At 31.5% G+C, this 15,932-nt stretch overlaps 2 protein-coding genes across 4 annotated transcripts; one reads left to right on the top strand and one right to left on the bottom strand.

The window, feature by feature from the left end:
• The first annotated feature begins 129 nt into the window (after positions 1–129).
• Positions 130–5,509, top strand: LOC101212229 (SPX domain-containing protein 4). Of its 2 annotated transcripts, none has more exons than XM_031885278.1 (3): positions 130–645; positions 4,412–4,616; positions 4,846–5,509. In XM_031885278.1, exons 1-3 carry the CDS (start codon positions 301–303, stop codon positions 5,310–5,312), a joined length of 1,017 nt encoding a protein of 338 aa, XP_031741138.1. In that variant the 5' UTR covers positions 130–300; the 3' UTR covers positions 5,313–5,509. The 2 variants fall into 2 exon arrangements, with proteins under 2 accessions (XP_031741138.1, XP_004141576.1); XM_004141528.3 differs by having other exon boundaries at positions 133–645; positions 4,451–4,616.
• Positions 5,502–10,078, bottom strand: LOC101212473 (phosphate transporter PHO1 homolog 9). Of its 2 annotated transcripts, none has more exons than XM_004141529.3 (14): positions 9,789–10,078; positions 8,909–9,449; positions 8,410–8,761; positions 8,259–8,307; positions 8,102–8,173; positions 7,879–8,008; positions 7,616–7,736; positions 7,213–7,471; positions 7,003–7,107; positions 6,862–6,906; positions 6,619–6,768; positions 6,256–6,534; positions 5,992–6,131; positions 5,502–5,835 (listed from the first exon to the last, which is right to left on the bottom strand). In XM_004141529.3, the coding sequence occupies exons 2-14, from the start codon at positions 9,447–9,449 to the stop codon at positions 5,745–5,747; spliced, it is 2,334 nt and encodes a 777-aa protein (XP_004141577.1). In that variant the 5' UTR covers positions 9,789–10,078; the 3' UTR covers positions 5,502–5,744. The 2 variants fall into 2 exon arrangements, with proteins under 2 accessions (XP_004141577.1, XP_031741137.1); XM_031885277.1 differs by having other exon boundaries at positions 8,410–8,746; positions 9,789–10,076.
• Between the last annotated feature and the right edge of the window lie 5,854 nt (positions 10,079–15,932).

Raw genomic sequence — 15,932 nt, forward strand, 5'->3', positions numbered from 1 at the left:
TAAGATAATTAAAAGAAGAAATTTTGATAATTTGTTTGAGATTGGAAATTAACATTAATTTGTAGATTAAGAACATAAATTCATAAAAATACAATAAGAAAAGACATAAATGGATTCTGACAAAGAAATTCGTACAACAAACAATTTTATTATTCTATCTTCCATCTTTTTCATCTCCATCCACATTCCATTCCTTCCCAAAATTCCATCTTTCCCCATTGATTACCCCTCTGATTCCCTCTAAATTCGTTTGTTTTTTCATTTCTTCATCTTCAACTCCAATCTTTCGAGCTTCCGGCTATGAAGTTTGGGAAGGAATTCAAGACCCATTTAGAACAAACCCTCCCTGAATGGAGGGACAAATTTCTCTGTTACAAGCCTCTTAAAAAGCTACTCAAACATTACCCTAATCTCCCTTCTACCCTTTATCCAATACCCACTAATCATTCTCTTAATTTTCTTCTTCCTCCCCTTCATCCCCCTCCTGTTTCATTTGACGATCTCACCGAAGCTGCCCCCTGTGAAACTGCTGCTGCTTCTTTGGCTGATCTTCAAGATTGGTTTGTTAGGATTCTCAATGAAGAATTGGAAAAGTTGAATGATTTTTATGTTGATAAAGAGGAAGAGTTTGTTATTCGGTTTCAGGTTCTTTTACTCTTCCCTTTCTTTCTTTTCCTCATTCTTCTTGGATTTATGAATATGTTTGCACAATCTGTGTTTTGAATTTGGTTTTACTGTTCTATTGCTTTTTTTGTGGGGTATTGAATAATCTTGAGTGTTAAGGAAGATTGTAAGTAGAGCTGTGTGTCTTATGTTAATTTGACGTAAATTAAGTTAGTAAGTAGTGACTGATGAATAAAACAAGACACTTGGAAGAGGCTGGAAGGATTTTATTTGATCTTTGATAAGGGTTTTGTCATAAAGGCAGGTTGAAAAGTTAGATGTCATAAAGGGTTGTCTTAAAGGCTGGTTTAAAAAGTTAGGTGTCTCTGAGCCTGGATTGGTTTGTTGCTCATTTGTGTAGGTATCCCCTACTTAGGATATGGAGATCCTAAAAGTTTCTTGACAGTCAAGTGTTGTAGGGTGCCTTATGAGATTAGTACAAGAACGTTTGGTAGTCACCTAACTAAACATTAAATCTACAAAATCTACAACTTAGTTCTTTTTAAAGCTAAATAGTACAAGGTTAGAAAGTCGGAGAATTAGTCAAGGTATTAAGGAATCAAAAAAGAAATTAAAAAAAAAACATAAAACATAAAACAATAGAAAATCAACACAAAAATATATGTGGTTCATTAACAATGTGTTAGCTGCGTCTATATGCAGAAAAAAGATTCATTTATTATTAGAGAGAATAATTCAAAATTACAGAGTAGTGACACCTCTAGGATAAAGAGTTTATATAGCGCATTTCCCTAAATCCTAGTGTCAAAATCATAATTAATGTAAATATGCTAATTGCTAAATATGAACTCAATTTAGGTCTACGTACTTGGTTGTTCGAAGTGCCATATAACAAATTTAAGGTGTGTACAAACTGATTTAGATAACTAGACGTATCAGAAAGAGGAAGACGTCCTAAAAAGAGACCTGAATCATGGTGGAATTAAATAACATGCTTGTGAAGGTCAATCTCTCCTAAATTGTTATGAAATCTAGGAACCTAACTGAAGTGGTGGAGTGTGTATCATGTCCTGATGTTTTGGATGACAGTAGGGATTGTGCTACTGCTGTCCATGTTTGCAGTCTAGTTGAGATTGTGGACTGTGAGTGTATGATTGATGTGATTCAACTAAAGCTGTCATCTCCCTGGATAGATTAGCCATGGCAGAGTAAATTGTTGAATTTCTAAACTATGTCATAAAATATTTCAAGATTGGACATTCAAATAAATGGCCATCATTCTGCCTCTTGAGTACTATTGCATACCAATTTTGAGCACAAATGGATGCACTCTGCTCATCATGTCTTCATTGATCATTCTCCCCAGGCGATATAATTTTAATGGTTAAGGGTACCAGAATTTGTTTACCTGCCTTATCAAGGTTATCTTCAAACCAATTTGAAATGATGTCTCGCTTCTTAAGTAGCATATCTGTTTTTTTAGATCCTTGTGCATTTTTTTCCATCCATCTTATATGGGGTGCTTTAACCAATGCTTTTCATCATCTGCATTTCTAATTTGTTTTTTCAGATATGATGATTATGTTGGTAAAATGTAACCTCTGTTTTATGGATGGACGCTATCAATAGTATTGATGCGTTTTGTTGGCATCCTACAGTTTGTACAAGTTTTTCAAGTCCCTTCTGGCAAATAATTGAAAATTTAATAAAATGAAGTATCATTTTGTTCCAAAGGTTTTTTCTGATCTTTTGTACCCAACATTTTATTTTCCCAACTTAACTTTTGCACGTTAAGATCTTTCCTTTTCTCATATAGCATTAGAATGTCAAGCATGTGATGTTTAGTTCTTCTTGTCAGGCTTTGGTTGAGTATGTTCTCTGGATATTGTTTTCAGGAACAAATTCTTGGAATTTGCATATTAGAAAAAGGTATTTTGATTTTTTTTCTTTGGTTTTTAAATCCTATGTTGGTACCCCAACTTTAAACTGTCTCCCTTAACTTTCTTTGGTTTAGATATTGTTCCATTATAGTCTTCTAACTTTTTAAATGTCTATTTTAATCCTAGAAATTCCCCTTCCCCCAACAAAAAAAACAATTGGTTTGGTCCTTTGATTTTAACAAATTAATAACGTTGTATTGAGTCTATGAACCAGCACATGAATGCGAGCATGATTTCAAATTAAATAAGTTAGAAGACATAAATTGGACAGTTACAAGGACCAAAATGGTTGTTTTCTTTTCTGGGAGAAAGAACAACTTCAATTAAAATCTTGTTAGGCAGTGTCGTTTCTTATAGAAACAAAATATTAGGATAGGCATTTGTTTGCTGTAATGTTTGCACCAAAAGATAACACTTGTCATTGTCTTTCTGTCTAAATAATTAATTTAAGAAACATTAAGTCTGAAGTTATTTATATTTGTTCTTTTAAACCCAAAATACTAAGTATTTGTTGACTTAGAATTTGGAATAGAGTAGCTTTTAATAACCATCATGGTTTGGCTTAGTGGTAAAAAGGGAGACATAGTCTCAATTATTAATTTCCTACGAGTTTCCTTGACATCCAAATGTTGTAGAGTCAGGCGGGTGTCCCGTGAGATTAGTTGAAGTGCACGTAAGCTGGTCCTGACACTCACGAGTCACGGATATAAAAAAAAAAAAAAACTTTGATTCCATTTCTACGAGGTTAAAAAAATCGCGATATATCGCCGATATACCTCTAAATGGAGGTATCCAATAGAGATATTGGGGAGTAACTTCTCTTTTTCTTAAAAAGTCGAGAAATATCACCGGTATATCCAAAATATCATTGCTATGTCTTTTCATGAATATTATTAAGATGAGTTCAAATAAACGTGGACACATGGCTGATATATAGTGGATATTCTATGACTTTTCCATTTTTTTAAATAATTCATTTTTCCATACCGAATAAATCTTTCTAAAATCAACATATTTCATACCCTCAAATTCCAAATTGAAAATCAACATATTCTAAATTCTTCTTTTAGTTTCTAATATATGATTTACTTTCGTTAAATTGAATTTGAAAAAAGAAACATATATTAACCTTAAATGTAATAGAAACCTTTTCTTTCACATCATCTCAGAAAAAAAAAAAATTAAGTTTTCACCTCTTCCAATGCAACACAAACCCGTACTTCTCTCAAATCACAAGTTCTCAAGCTTCCCTCTAGTTTTCTCTCAAGTTTCCTTTACTTGTAGATTTCTCTATTTCTTCTTTCTATGTTTATTTATGTTAATTGTTATGAGTTTTATTTTCTTATATATGTTTAATGTTAAGATTTTTGTATCCTTATTATGCCATTTTTTATGTCTAATATCATGATTTGGGAACAATATTATCATTAGCTGATAAATTATGCAAATGTTGGGCTAGTACCTCTCAGATCATATTTTGACTATTGAATCTTGTATTTGACTTTTATTTTGTATGACCTAGACTCTATTAATGAAATATTCAGTTCTTAATCATCTTTTCGGTTTTCATTATTGTTTATAATTCCATTATCAACCATATTTGGCTTCTAATTAATCATTTATATGCTTAAATTCATAGTTTATTACTTAGGTAAACTAGTCCTGAAATTTCACTAAGAAATTCACAATATTTTTATAAATTTCCATGATATCCGTGATTTTCTTCGGAATATCTGTCGATATATCCATAAATTTGGATTACCGATATTTATACAGTTAACAATATTTCAATCCTTGCATTTGTATTCTGCTATATTTCATATCTAAATCAGAATGGTTTCAGGCAGTTCTTGCTCTCTAATGATACTCGGGTTCGATTGGCACAGGAGCTAAAGGAAAGAATAGATCGTGTGAAGGAAAAGAGCAGCAGGGGAGGTGTTTTTACATCAGAGAATGAATTCAGTGACGAAATGATGAATATTCGTAAGGACTTTGTCGCCATTCATGGAGGAATGGTGCTTCTGAAAAACTATAGCTCCCTAAATTTTGCAGGTAAATGACTTCAGAGGTAAAGCAATAGATCAATGTGTATAAATATCATATCACCAACATCATTATTATCATGCATTTTCCTTTAGAAGAATGTTATGACTTGTAAATTGTTCAACTTTAGAATACTTGCATGAACTTTGGTCCCTGGTGCATCTTAGATTGTTTTTTGGTTCATGTTCTAACTCAAGCACAAGCAGTTTTACTGAATTATTTTAATATTTTGCTCAAGGCCTGATAAAAATTTTGAAGAAGTATGATAAACGTACGGGCGAACTGTTGCGTCTTCCTTACATGCAACTTGTAGTACGTCAACCTTTCTTCACTACAGAACTTCTCACAAGCCTGGTTCATCAATGCGAGGCAAACCTTGAGCTACTCTTTCCACTGGAAGCAGAAGTTATTGAATCAACATCAGCCTTACTAGTTGATCCGAACCCTCTAATTGATAACTCTAAAATTACTACAGCCAAGACACCTTCGAATCTTCGGGAGGAAAGCGAGGATTTATATCGAAGCATTGTTGCTGCGATGACAGCCATTCGTGGTCTACAGAAAGAAAGTTCCACCAATAATCCTTTGTCGTTTTCTTCTCTCTTTAAGGGTCAGGATGATGAGAGTACTGGTGCTGTGACAGATGAGAACTCTCCCTCAAACTCTTTAGCTTCTTTGCCTAAAGTTGATGACGATGATGAATAGTTTTTTTTCCCTCTGTGTAACTGAGTTTTGATAACTTCTTGTTGTCAAGAGTTCACCTTTCAACTTTGTACACAAATTAGATTTGAATGAGAGATTTCTAATTTTGTACAGTCAGTATATAGAATTCAATTGGATGATGCGAATCCGGTGGCCAAAGTAAGTTACTCTGTTTTATAAACGTGTGGAGAATTGACAAAGCTGTTATTATGTGTTCATCTGATGTAATTCTTCATATAAAATGAACTTGAATTATCAAGTTATATCAATTAATGTATCGATATACCTTTCTTTTTCTTGTTCTTTTTTTCTTTTTACAAATTTCTCAGGATAGACCAACCCTATTTCTCTTTTTACATTTGATCTAAAATGTAAAGAAAACAAGACATATGTAGGAATAAAAAAATAAGTCGAGACGATATCTCAGGCTAGTCCTCATCTTGCCATCTCGTCGTAGTCGAAAGGAAGTGGCACAGAGTTGAATGCCCTGTATTTTCCCACATTGTTTAGGTGCTCATTCTCCATCCTGTTGCGTACAAAATCCAAACGTCTATTAATTATTAAGTGTAAGAACCTTTTCTTTGCACTAACACTGTAGAACGTAAAAACTAGTTGAACTTGATTACATAATTTCATTTTTATCATACTTTACAATCTTTCAGAAGATTAACTTAGGACATACCTGAAGAAATTCCAGATTCCTCGTCGAATAATCTCCAGCACGGCAACAATGGAAATTAAGGCTTGCCTATGGATGAATGGAGCTTCCCTAAAACCCAACACCGATTGCATCCAAGCAAGTCGTAGCAAGATATTCAGTACCTATAATCCAAGATTCAAGAGATAATTATTATAGCTAAGAAAAGATGTACCACAGTTTCCTACCCCAAGCTACTTTTGCTTTCTAAATAAGAATAGATAAAAAGAAAACCAAGAATATTCTTACAATTGCCACAAAGTAGACACTATTGTTGGATATCACTAGTTTGTCTCTCAGCCATGGATTTCTCGAGTTTCGTCGCAGAAGACCCCAGTCACATACAATATCCCAATACGTGCCTGAAATTGTTGCAATAACAGAACTAACTATAGCTAAGGTTCTCCAAGTCATCCCCATATTCAAATCATTGCCTGTTCTCATTGCAACTGCGATAACTGTTGAGAAGTACTTCAGTCCATTAAACACATGCCTTACATCTTTCTCCTCGATCAAGCGTCGAATGCACTGCAACCATTAAACAACTTTAGCTCTGATGATTGGTACATTGAAGAAATTGGGAAATTTATCTTTTAAACAACAGCTGATTACCTGAAGAGTACGAATCCAATATGGAATAATTGCCACAACAAAGTAGAAAGCTTCAAAAATGTTGCTCTGAGCGCATGTATTTGTTCTTCGTAGAAAGTCACCCCACCCGTAGTAGCAAATATAGAATTCTAAACTTCTGAAGGCTTGCACCTGATGTGAAATTGTAACTGTATTAACTTTGGTGTATAAAGTTTCCCAGGAGAATGAAACATACATAAATCTTAAAGAAGCTTACTGTCAGACCTGGCTGGTAAGTTGATCTGCCAAGAAAAAGTCTTCAAGTGTAACCTAAACACGAAATGCAAACTTGAATTAGCACTGATAACACGCTTTTTCGCTCAAAAGTAGACATACATATTTGTGAAATACTCAACCCAAGACTACCTTGTAGAACGGAGCACAGACCAAATGAAATGTACTACGAAGAAGGAAGAAGCGGCTGGAACGGAATATGATATCGAAAGGACAAAATATTATAAGAAGAACAGCCTGCAAAATGATTCCAGTTTAGATACGGCTTTAACATTTAATACAATCGAATAGGTTATGAATAGAGAAATGTTTGAAACATGCACAATGAATGGTGGAGGTTACCATGAGTAGAGCTAGAGGAATTGACTCGGTAAAAATTTTGAATCTCTTGGTTTCCGGATCCATATCCATGTCCATATGTGAGAGAACACAAGCCAATGTGAGCACAGCAAGACCTGAACTAAGAAAAAAGACCTCCCGGTGACCCAACTCCGTTCCTTGTTTGAAGCCGAACATAAATGAGTAATTGATACGGTAACGCCTCCAAAAGTATATATTTCCAGAGTACATCAACATGTGCAAGATGATGAAACCAAAAAGGCTGAAAAAGTAAACATGAATATCAACTTATATGTACATTAAAAAGGCAACAATTTATTGACATTAAAATGGCAATAAAGTTACTAATGATTTTGTTTTTTACAGGTATTTCCTCGAGTCATCAAAATTGCCACCTAAAATTTACCTATATAGAGGAAATATGTTATCCATGAACTGGCTGCTTCCATTGCTCTCAAAGACGTCTCTTAGGTGTATAACTAAAACAATGGCCACTACAAGTGCAACAGCACAGCCGAAGAAAAAACCTGCAGATATTCAATTCAATTTTTTTTAGTAAGACAGAATAAAACAATCATTATTTTCTTCATGTTTCTAATAAACACTCTGGGAAAATCCATGAGCTCAAACTTTAAAGAAATCAGCTTTTGCTCTAACAAGTCTTATTACCTGAGAAAAATGTAATTCCATGTCTTTCCCTTCTGATTTTTCTTCTCAAAATGTCCATTCCTCTTCTTCGGTTGCCATTTGCGAAGTGCTTAATGAAAGCAGTTTCCACACTTTCTATGAGCCTTGTGACCTGTGTCAGTACAGAAACATTTTGAAGAGGAAAGACCTTCAGGTAAGAATTGGCAAATAATACCACAGTGAAATTTCAGGAATTGTAACGGACCTCTGTAGGGCTGCCAAGAGGTGATTTATCCACCATTTCTAAGTAGGCCTTCGATGCTTTACGCGATGTTATCTGTATTGACAAAATCAGAGATTCAGAATTATTTCAAGGAAAAAAATAATTTATTTCAAGTAAATAGATCGGAGGCTGTGGGTACCTTATCATACTTCTTCATGATCTTAGAAACCGCCAATGTATTTAAGAAGCTGTATATCCATAAGGAATAAAGTTGTTTATACGTTGACAAATTCAACAAATGAAAAAATACAATCTTCACTGTGATATCAAGACTCATGTATTAGTATTACCTGTAGCCTTTGAGAACTTGAAGCTTTTGGTAGAATTCGATCAAGGCCCGAGTCATCAGTTCTTCTGAATTCCTCAATTCCTTCTTATTATATGATAACCGAGCCTTGGAACTTGCAACCATGTATTTTAAAGTTGAAACTGGTGTCTCGGGAGAGATATTAATCCGTACGTGGGGTAACAAGTCTAACGAAGCTGGTCTTTCTTGAATGGTCTGAAATGCTCCTCTGCTCTCCTTGTTGCAGCAACTTTTTGGCTCTTTTACTTCCATAACTTCACCTATTGAAGTTGCATCGTCTGCCATCTCAACTTCCTGAGTTGTTTCCAAGCGCGACCGTCCTTCAAAAACACAATCTAGAAAGTAAAAAACAAAATCAAAATTTTCTTGCGCTTGATAATAACTTCACAAAACATTGCATTCATAATTAAATATGTCTTTTCTAACTGTTCAAACATTTATGGTATTTTGTCTTCAATCTCACAACAAAAATGTTAACTTACCTGTAGCACTTCCATTGGTTGAATTAACAGTTGAGACTGCACTTCCTGCTAGATCAACATGTTCATCAAGATCTTCAAAAGCAACATCTGGTTTCTCCACCTTTATCCTCAAAGCAATCAAAATATCCATCTGTGTGCTCAATTCCTCTGCCTCCTCCATCAACTCCCCCACTTTCTTCTTATAAAACCTGACCACTTTATTGAATTCATCATCAAGTCTCCTAAAGAACACCACCTCATTTTCACCTCCTCGATCAGATGACATAAAGAACATACTCTGATAGCTCTCTTCAGAACCATTTTGAACTATGTTTGTAATGATAGCATCATCCTGCTTCCTTGGAGAATGCCTTCTTCCGGTTAGCCCACTAAAAGCTCTATACAAAGACACCTTTCTCTTTAGCTTGCCCGAGACATCTGAACCTTTTGGCTGCTTAGATATACTTACTTCAGCCAAAATTGCTTTCAAATGATTGTAATCCAAATAAGCATCTTGCCATTCCGGCACCATTTGGGACAAAAACTCCTTCCCAAACTTCATCTTTAAAAGAACCCAAATCAGCTTTCTTACAATTACAGATGAATTATAAATATAAACAAAAATCCAAGAAGAAATCAAAATGAAAAAAAGAAAGAAAGAAAGAAAAAAAAAACTTAAAAAGTTGGTTGGCTTTTACAGGATGAGTTGCTTGTTGCTTATATGGAAGATGTATTTCCCATATGTGTATATATAAATATAAATATGATGGGCATTTGACAATTATGATAGACCTGTCATTCCTTTATTTTGTTCTATTCTATTGTATCATGTTTTAAAAGTATTCACCAAAATAAAGTAATGGAGGGTGGGGGTTTACAGTAATGGAGGGTGGGGGTTTACCTTTTGACTTTGTCGAAATGGTGAGCTGAGAAGCTTCGTGGGTGTTCGATTTGAGGAAGAAATGGAGATAAATTTTCATGGTGGGTTAATTTGTGTAGATGGGTTTGTTCAAAATGTAAGAAAAAATCAAGGAGTTGGGTTTTGGGAATCGTCGGCGGATAGAGAAGAGAAGAGGGAAAAGAGTGAAAACAGAGGAGGAAGTGCGTGGAATCGATTAGAGAGAAGAGAAGGACCCACATTATGAGTTTCGGCATGGGAATGAATAACCCGTAGCTTTGCTCCGCCGCGTGAAGATAAGGATTGCTTGACTGGCAATTGATGGAGCAGTACATTAAAGTGGGTCAGCCGCGATTTGTCGATGGTGATGCTTTCTCCACAACCAAATTTGAAATTTTCCCCTAAGTTTTTAGTATCTATTTCAATTATTCACTACCAATCAGTAAGTAATAATGTCAAACCCAATTTTTCTCTTATCATCCGAATTACTATGGATGAAAAAAAACTTGATCAAATTCAAATTCTAAAATTTACAATAATTAAGTTCATATTTCAATTGTTGTAAATGTAATCCAAAGTTTAAGACGAAAATAGATCTATATAATAAGGATGTTACAAATTCCCTAAGTTAAAATTTTATTCTACGGATTGAATTTTTAAGATTATTCTATTTTTGTACATCTTAATTATTCTATTTTCTTCTCATAATTATTAAATGATATCTATTATTTCAATGTCTTAGTTTTGAAAAAATGTGATCGTTTTTTACTTTTGTTTGTTCTTTTAAATTTTATATCGCAATAATGATACGTTTACATTATTCCCATTTTACAAGTAGTCATATAGTTTATTATGAAATTCACATCATACTTTAAATGATGTTGATATTATATACCATCAATCTAATTAAGGGTATATCTTCTCCATATTGAGTGGGTATGAGCAATATATATGTCAATATAGGGCATAGATTAGAGGTAGCTATGGAGGATATGGGCTATTCCTTTTCTTTTTCTTTTCTTCTAAATTCATTTGAACAAGCTTTCTTTATTTTTGATATGACATATCAATATGCTACTTGAGTCCGTGTGTAACGTTGTAACAACGTTTGTTTTTTGAATTGACAACAAAATAAATCATCTTTAATTAGTAGGATTAAAATGTTTGAGAGATTTCAACGAAAGAATCCAATTACATCAAAAAGGAGAAGAATCATATAATATGTTATGGATTAAAAGATCTTTGTAGATAAGTTACTATGATTAATTCCTTTAATAAAAGAAGAAAAAACTTTAAAATGTAAGAAATGAAATAGTAATTTATCATTCGGTCGACAATTTGAAAAAGGAATTAAATCAATGCCAACATAGTTGTATTTCTTATTTTTAGACTATAGTAGATTCAAAAATTGGATTCTAAATTTAAACAATTATTTAAAATGTGTTTGATACTATACTTATATGTCATATAAATAGATGTCGTTAAATATTAGTTAACAATATGATATTTATTTATTTTTATGTTTTATTAAAATTGTATATAATGATCATTTTGAAACATTATATAATTTATATTAGATTACGTAGTAGATATTTCAATTTTAGAAAACAATTCATTTTATAACACCACATGCTATGTTTCTAACCCTTTTTAACAACAAAAAAAATATATAAAATGTTAAATCTTTAGAAAATTGCAAAATTTTGACCACGGAGAAACAAAAAACGTACGACTTAAAAAACGAAAACTTGGTCGTCTATCAAACACGATAGAGGTTGTGCTAATACTACTGCATTAAGCTCACTTTTTGACCGTACCATCTAAATCTTTCTTGATCAAGACTATTGTATATAGTACGGTGTAACTTATTGAATCAAGAAGAGTTTGAGTATTGAACATCGCATTCGTTTTTGTACGGTGTCCCTCCCTAGCTATACTTTGAACTTAGTCTATTTTGACTTTATATTTTAGGCATAAATGGAATTTATTTGAAGGGTGTAGGCTCTATAATAATCCTAACAACTAATTCTAGACTCTTTTTTTCTTACATAATATGATATATAATACTATTCTCTTGATGAAAGTGTGGAAGCCAAAGTCTTAAGATAATTAATATGAATGAGATAGCCATATGACTAAAGTCAAACATATATCATTTTCTTATATAACATTCTTGTTGTGACCATGGAGTATAACCGTACGTAAAATAATATATAACTTTTTTCGTATATCTCCGCAACAATGAGATACTACTTTTATATAAGATCTTATGTTAATTAGTATCGTATAAACAAGGAGTACGTCGAATGAATTTTGTTATTGTGTTGTAGAATGATCACTATCTTGAACAACTATCCATGACTTCACAATGTTAAATCTTTTCTTGTTGATTGTTGAGAACTTCAAAATTAATACGATACCCTAATCGTATGTATACTCGTCAGAGAAAAATTGAAATGAGTAGAAACCTAAATATAATAATAAACCATGAAAGAAAACAAAACTTCCCTCTTCAAGAAATGAGGCAAACAATTTTTTAGAATCCTAAAGGAAAACATTTTCAAATCTAAAATTAAATAAAGAACTAATTCTATGACAAGCCCATTTTAATATAATTAAGTATTGATCATTCCCAACAATCATATATTTGTTAAAGTCAATAGACTTCTAACTACCTTTATTATAACATATAGTTGATTGAGGAAACTTATGTGTTAGTTCTTGTAGTCTCCAATTAAAATTGATATATGAGTAACATCAATCTTTTAATTCTCTCTTATAATCTGCTGTATACTTTATTGTTCAACCACATAACATATTAATGTTGCCTTGTGATTCATTTTAGAGTATTCCCAATTTTGCACATGCATTTTTGTTGCATGTACTTGTCACGTTGTGTTAAAGAAAATTATAGTTTATTATTTCTAACTAAATTATATTTTTGTCCTTATACATATACATATATATATTATCTTCGTCTTTCAATGTATTCTTCGAGTCTATTATATATAATGCAATTCACTATGAATCTAAATCAAGTTAACTTTATTCAATAATATTATATACAAAATTAACCAATGGAAGTTAGGTTTCTAAATGAATATTGTCTCTCTTTCTCTCCTACTTATTTACTTACGATCTTTCCATAATGTAAGTTTCTTAACTGACGTATAACTTTAATTGCGTTAAGAAAAAAGAAAACGATACCTTCACCGACGTTAACTAAAAATATAAATTCCCACAAAAAAATAAAGGATGGAGAAGTTTTGAAAATGCTTGAATTTTCTTTGGGCTACGAAAAAATGATATGAGGCTGATGCAAATTTAATTTTAAAAGCCTTTCTTTTCTTTCTAATTTAGTCATTTTGATATATTAAATGTTTTATTTTCTTTTCTTTGAAAAAGATATCTTAAATGTTAAATATATATTTAGGGAGTACTTACGATGATAGTTGATTTTGTGTACAACTTACGTACTTGACACCAAAAATAGAGCACAACACCAAAAACCAAAAATAGGAATTAAAATAAATATATCAGCTTATATTTTTAAAAACTTATTATAACAATTTTTTTTAAAAAAAATCAATAATGAGTCCATATAAAAACGAAATTTAAGATTGATGGAAGGAAGATCACTCGTTTTCCTAAACAACCAAAAATAACTTAGCTTAATTTTGTAATGTAAAGGAGAGATCGAATCTTTCAATCACAACTCATTAAGCTAAGCTTACTTTGATAACAAGACGATGTTAATTAGCTTAGTAAACGAGGAAAAAGTCGTTATAAAATCTGTGAGAAACTTATAAGATTGAGTTTTAGATATTTTTTTTCTTATATTTATTTGGTATGAATAAATCAATTTATTGGTAATGACCAAAGAAAATTATATATATATATATATATAAGAAAAGCGACTCTTCAAAATGGGAAGAAAAAAGCAACATAATTTTAGTTATCAATATTATCATTATTGAAAAAAACAACTAAGAGGGTCCTCTTCATTACCATTTCCACACCGCTGTATGTTTATGACTTTTCTGCATGGACACACAACATTCTTATAATGTCAAAGATTCAGCACATATTATACCTAAATTAACACACTATCACAATGTGCAACAAACAGTGGGTTTATGAATCTTATCTTAGTTAACTTAGATATTTATTTTAGTATAAATGAAATTTTCAAATCATAAAATTAATTACTAACATGTCTTTTATTGATCTAAATAGTAAGTTTTAGAAGACAAAAGAATTTGGAGGCTATCTATGGTTGCTTTAGTTGAATTCTAGATTTTGAATATAGTTTATTTATATATTATTTTTTAAAAGGTTAAAAAGTCAAAATTATTTTCGAAATTACTCAATTTAGTTTCCTTTAGGTCTAACTCTCAATTATTTAATTTTGATGTTCATTTTAAGAGTCGGTTGTATGGATTCATAAATTTCTACGTTAAAAAGGAGTTGTAAATTGATTTGGGTAACCACAATTTAAGACTATAGATTTTAATTTACATAAAGTTTTGGGGGGTTGAGGTTAGAAAAAGAAAAGAAAAGAAAAAGGTTTTGATTAAGAGTAAGAGATGAGGGGCGAGGCAGTGAGTGAGGGCGTGAAAGATTCAAGCACAGAAATGTTAGTGATGATGTGCGGAAAGAGGTTTTGTTGAGTATTCAAATGAATTAATCGGTCAATGTGTGCTTTTTGTTTTCAACGCATTTTGGTGAATTTTTAATTCTACGTAAGTGCTTTCCTCTTTCCCAATAAATAAATTAATTAAATAATATTGTTGCTTTTTCAATGCTTAATTAAAATATATTTTTTTAAATATAACAAAATATTTACGTTTATCTGTTTTCATTATAAAAGTAAAATTTTTGAATTGTGGATCTTGCATGTAATTTCTTTTCATATTTACAATATTATGTAAATATTTTTAGAGATTATGGATCTTGCATTTTCATTTTCGTCGGCCCATGTGGTTATTATTCGTGTAAATGGTTTGTCGAAGAGATTTCTATAAAACCAATCTATATGCGATTGTTTCAGGGGATAATGTAAGGCTCATTTTATTGAGAAAGAAGTTCTCATCAACTTTGGGGAAGCCTAAGTCATGCTCGTGAAGGGAGTTCACATGTGTAGGATAGGAAAGATATATGTCAAGATAGAAGAAGTTCTACTCACTTAGGAAGAACACCTAAATCTTGAAGAGAGTAAGTCTCACATATGAGGGTCGTAACCTAAGGGTGTCCTAGTGAATTAATTAGCTATACGATTGTTATTTTTATTGTTGTTGCTCTCTACTTACTAGAACATATTGTGTGACATCATATATTGCAAAAGAGAGAGCCGTCATTACATAATTTCATGCTATATTTGAAAACAATCATAACAACAACACTATTTATTTAATAATTATACATCGAAGTTTGTTCAATTTTAATTCCACTATTTTTCAACATCCAATTTGTATCTCCCAATTTAATCCAATTCAAATTATTGTTTATTGAATTTTATTAAATAATAATAATAATTTGGTTCAATAAAAACTAGTGTGTGAATATATTTTCAAAATTTACAATAAAAATACTATAGACAAGAAAATAAAGAAGTATTTAGAAATTAAATTTAAAATTTATTAAAAATATAGAGATTATTGTAAAGTATAGAAACTAAAATGATATTTTAATTTAAAAAAAAAAACAAAATATACGTGCTAAGTCACATGGATAGTCACGTGTGTCAACATTATAGGACTCATTCAGAAGTTGATAAAACAACCAATCACACATAGCATTTTATATAATAATCCTCAATTCTATGGTTTCCTTTAATATTCATTTTATTTTACTGCATGCTTTTTATACATATATATTATTCCTTTAAATTTTAAAATGTAAAATGTGTTCACAACCCTTTATTTAATCATTAGTACGTGTGGTTTAAATAATTTTAATAATAGTTTTTTTAAAAATTTAAAAAATAGTCTCATCGTTGGAAAGTATTATTGAACTTTCATAAGTTACAAATATTCGTTAACTTTATCCATTCAAAAATGTGAGAAATAACAAAGAATCTAAGTGTTTGAGAGTTTCTTTGGAAAAGGGAGACTAAAGTTGTTTTTATGAGAATTATATTATCTCTTA

Source organism: Cucumis sativus, chromosome 5 (genome assembly GCF_000004075.3).
Source record: "Cucumis sativus cultivar 9930 chromosome 5, Cucumber_9930_V3, whole genome shotgun sequence".
In the NCBI taxonomy this organism is placed as follows: domain Eukaryota; kingdom Viridiplantae; phylum Streptophyta; class Magnoliopsida; order Cucurbitales; family Cucurbitaceae; genus Cucumis; species Cucumis sativus.

What these genes read in the sequence shown, in the direction of transcription:
- LOC101212229 (XM_031885278.1), top strand. Translation starts at nt 301, where the DNA reads ATGAAGTTTGGGAAGGAATTCAAGACCCATTTAGAACAAACCCTCCCT. An exon ending in AGTTTGTTATTCGGTTTCAG is followed by an intron (nt 646 to 4,411) that starts GTTCTTTTACTC and finishes GGTTTCAGGCAG; the next exon opens with TTCTTGCTCTCTAATGATAC. An exon ending in TAGCTCCCTAAATTTTGCAG is followed by an intron (nt 4,617 to 4,845) that starts GTAAATGACTTC and finishes ATTTTGCTCAAG; the next exon opens with GCCTGATAAAAATTTTGAAG.
- LOC101212473 (XM_004141529.3), bottom strand. Translation starts at nt 9,449, where the DNA reads ATGAAGTTTGGGAAGGAGTTTTTGTCCCAAATGGTGCCGGAATGGCAA. An exon ending in AACCAATGGAAGTGCTACAG is followed by an intron (nt 8,762 to 8,908) that starts GTAAGTTAACAT and finishes TTTACTTTCTAG; the next exon opens with ATTGTGTTTTTGAAGGACGG. An exon ending in CTCTTGGCAGCCCTACAGAG is followed by an intron (nt 8,009 to 8,101) that starts GTCCGTTACAAT and finishes GTACTGACACAG; the next exon opens with GTCACAAGGCTCATAGAAAG.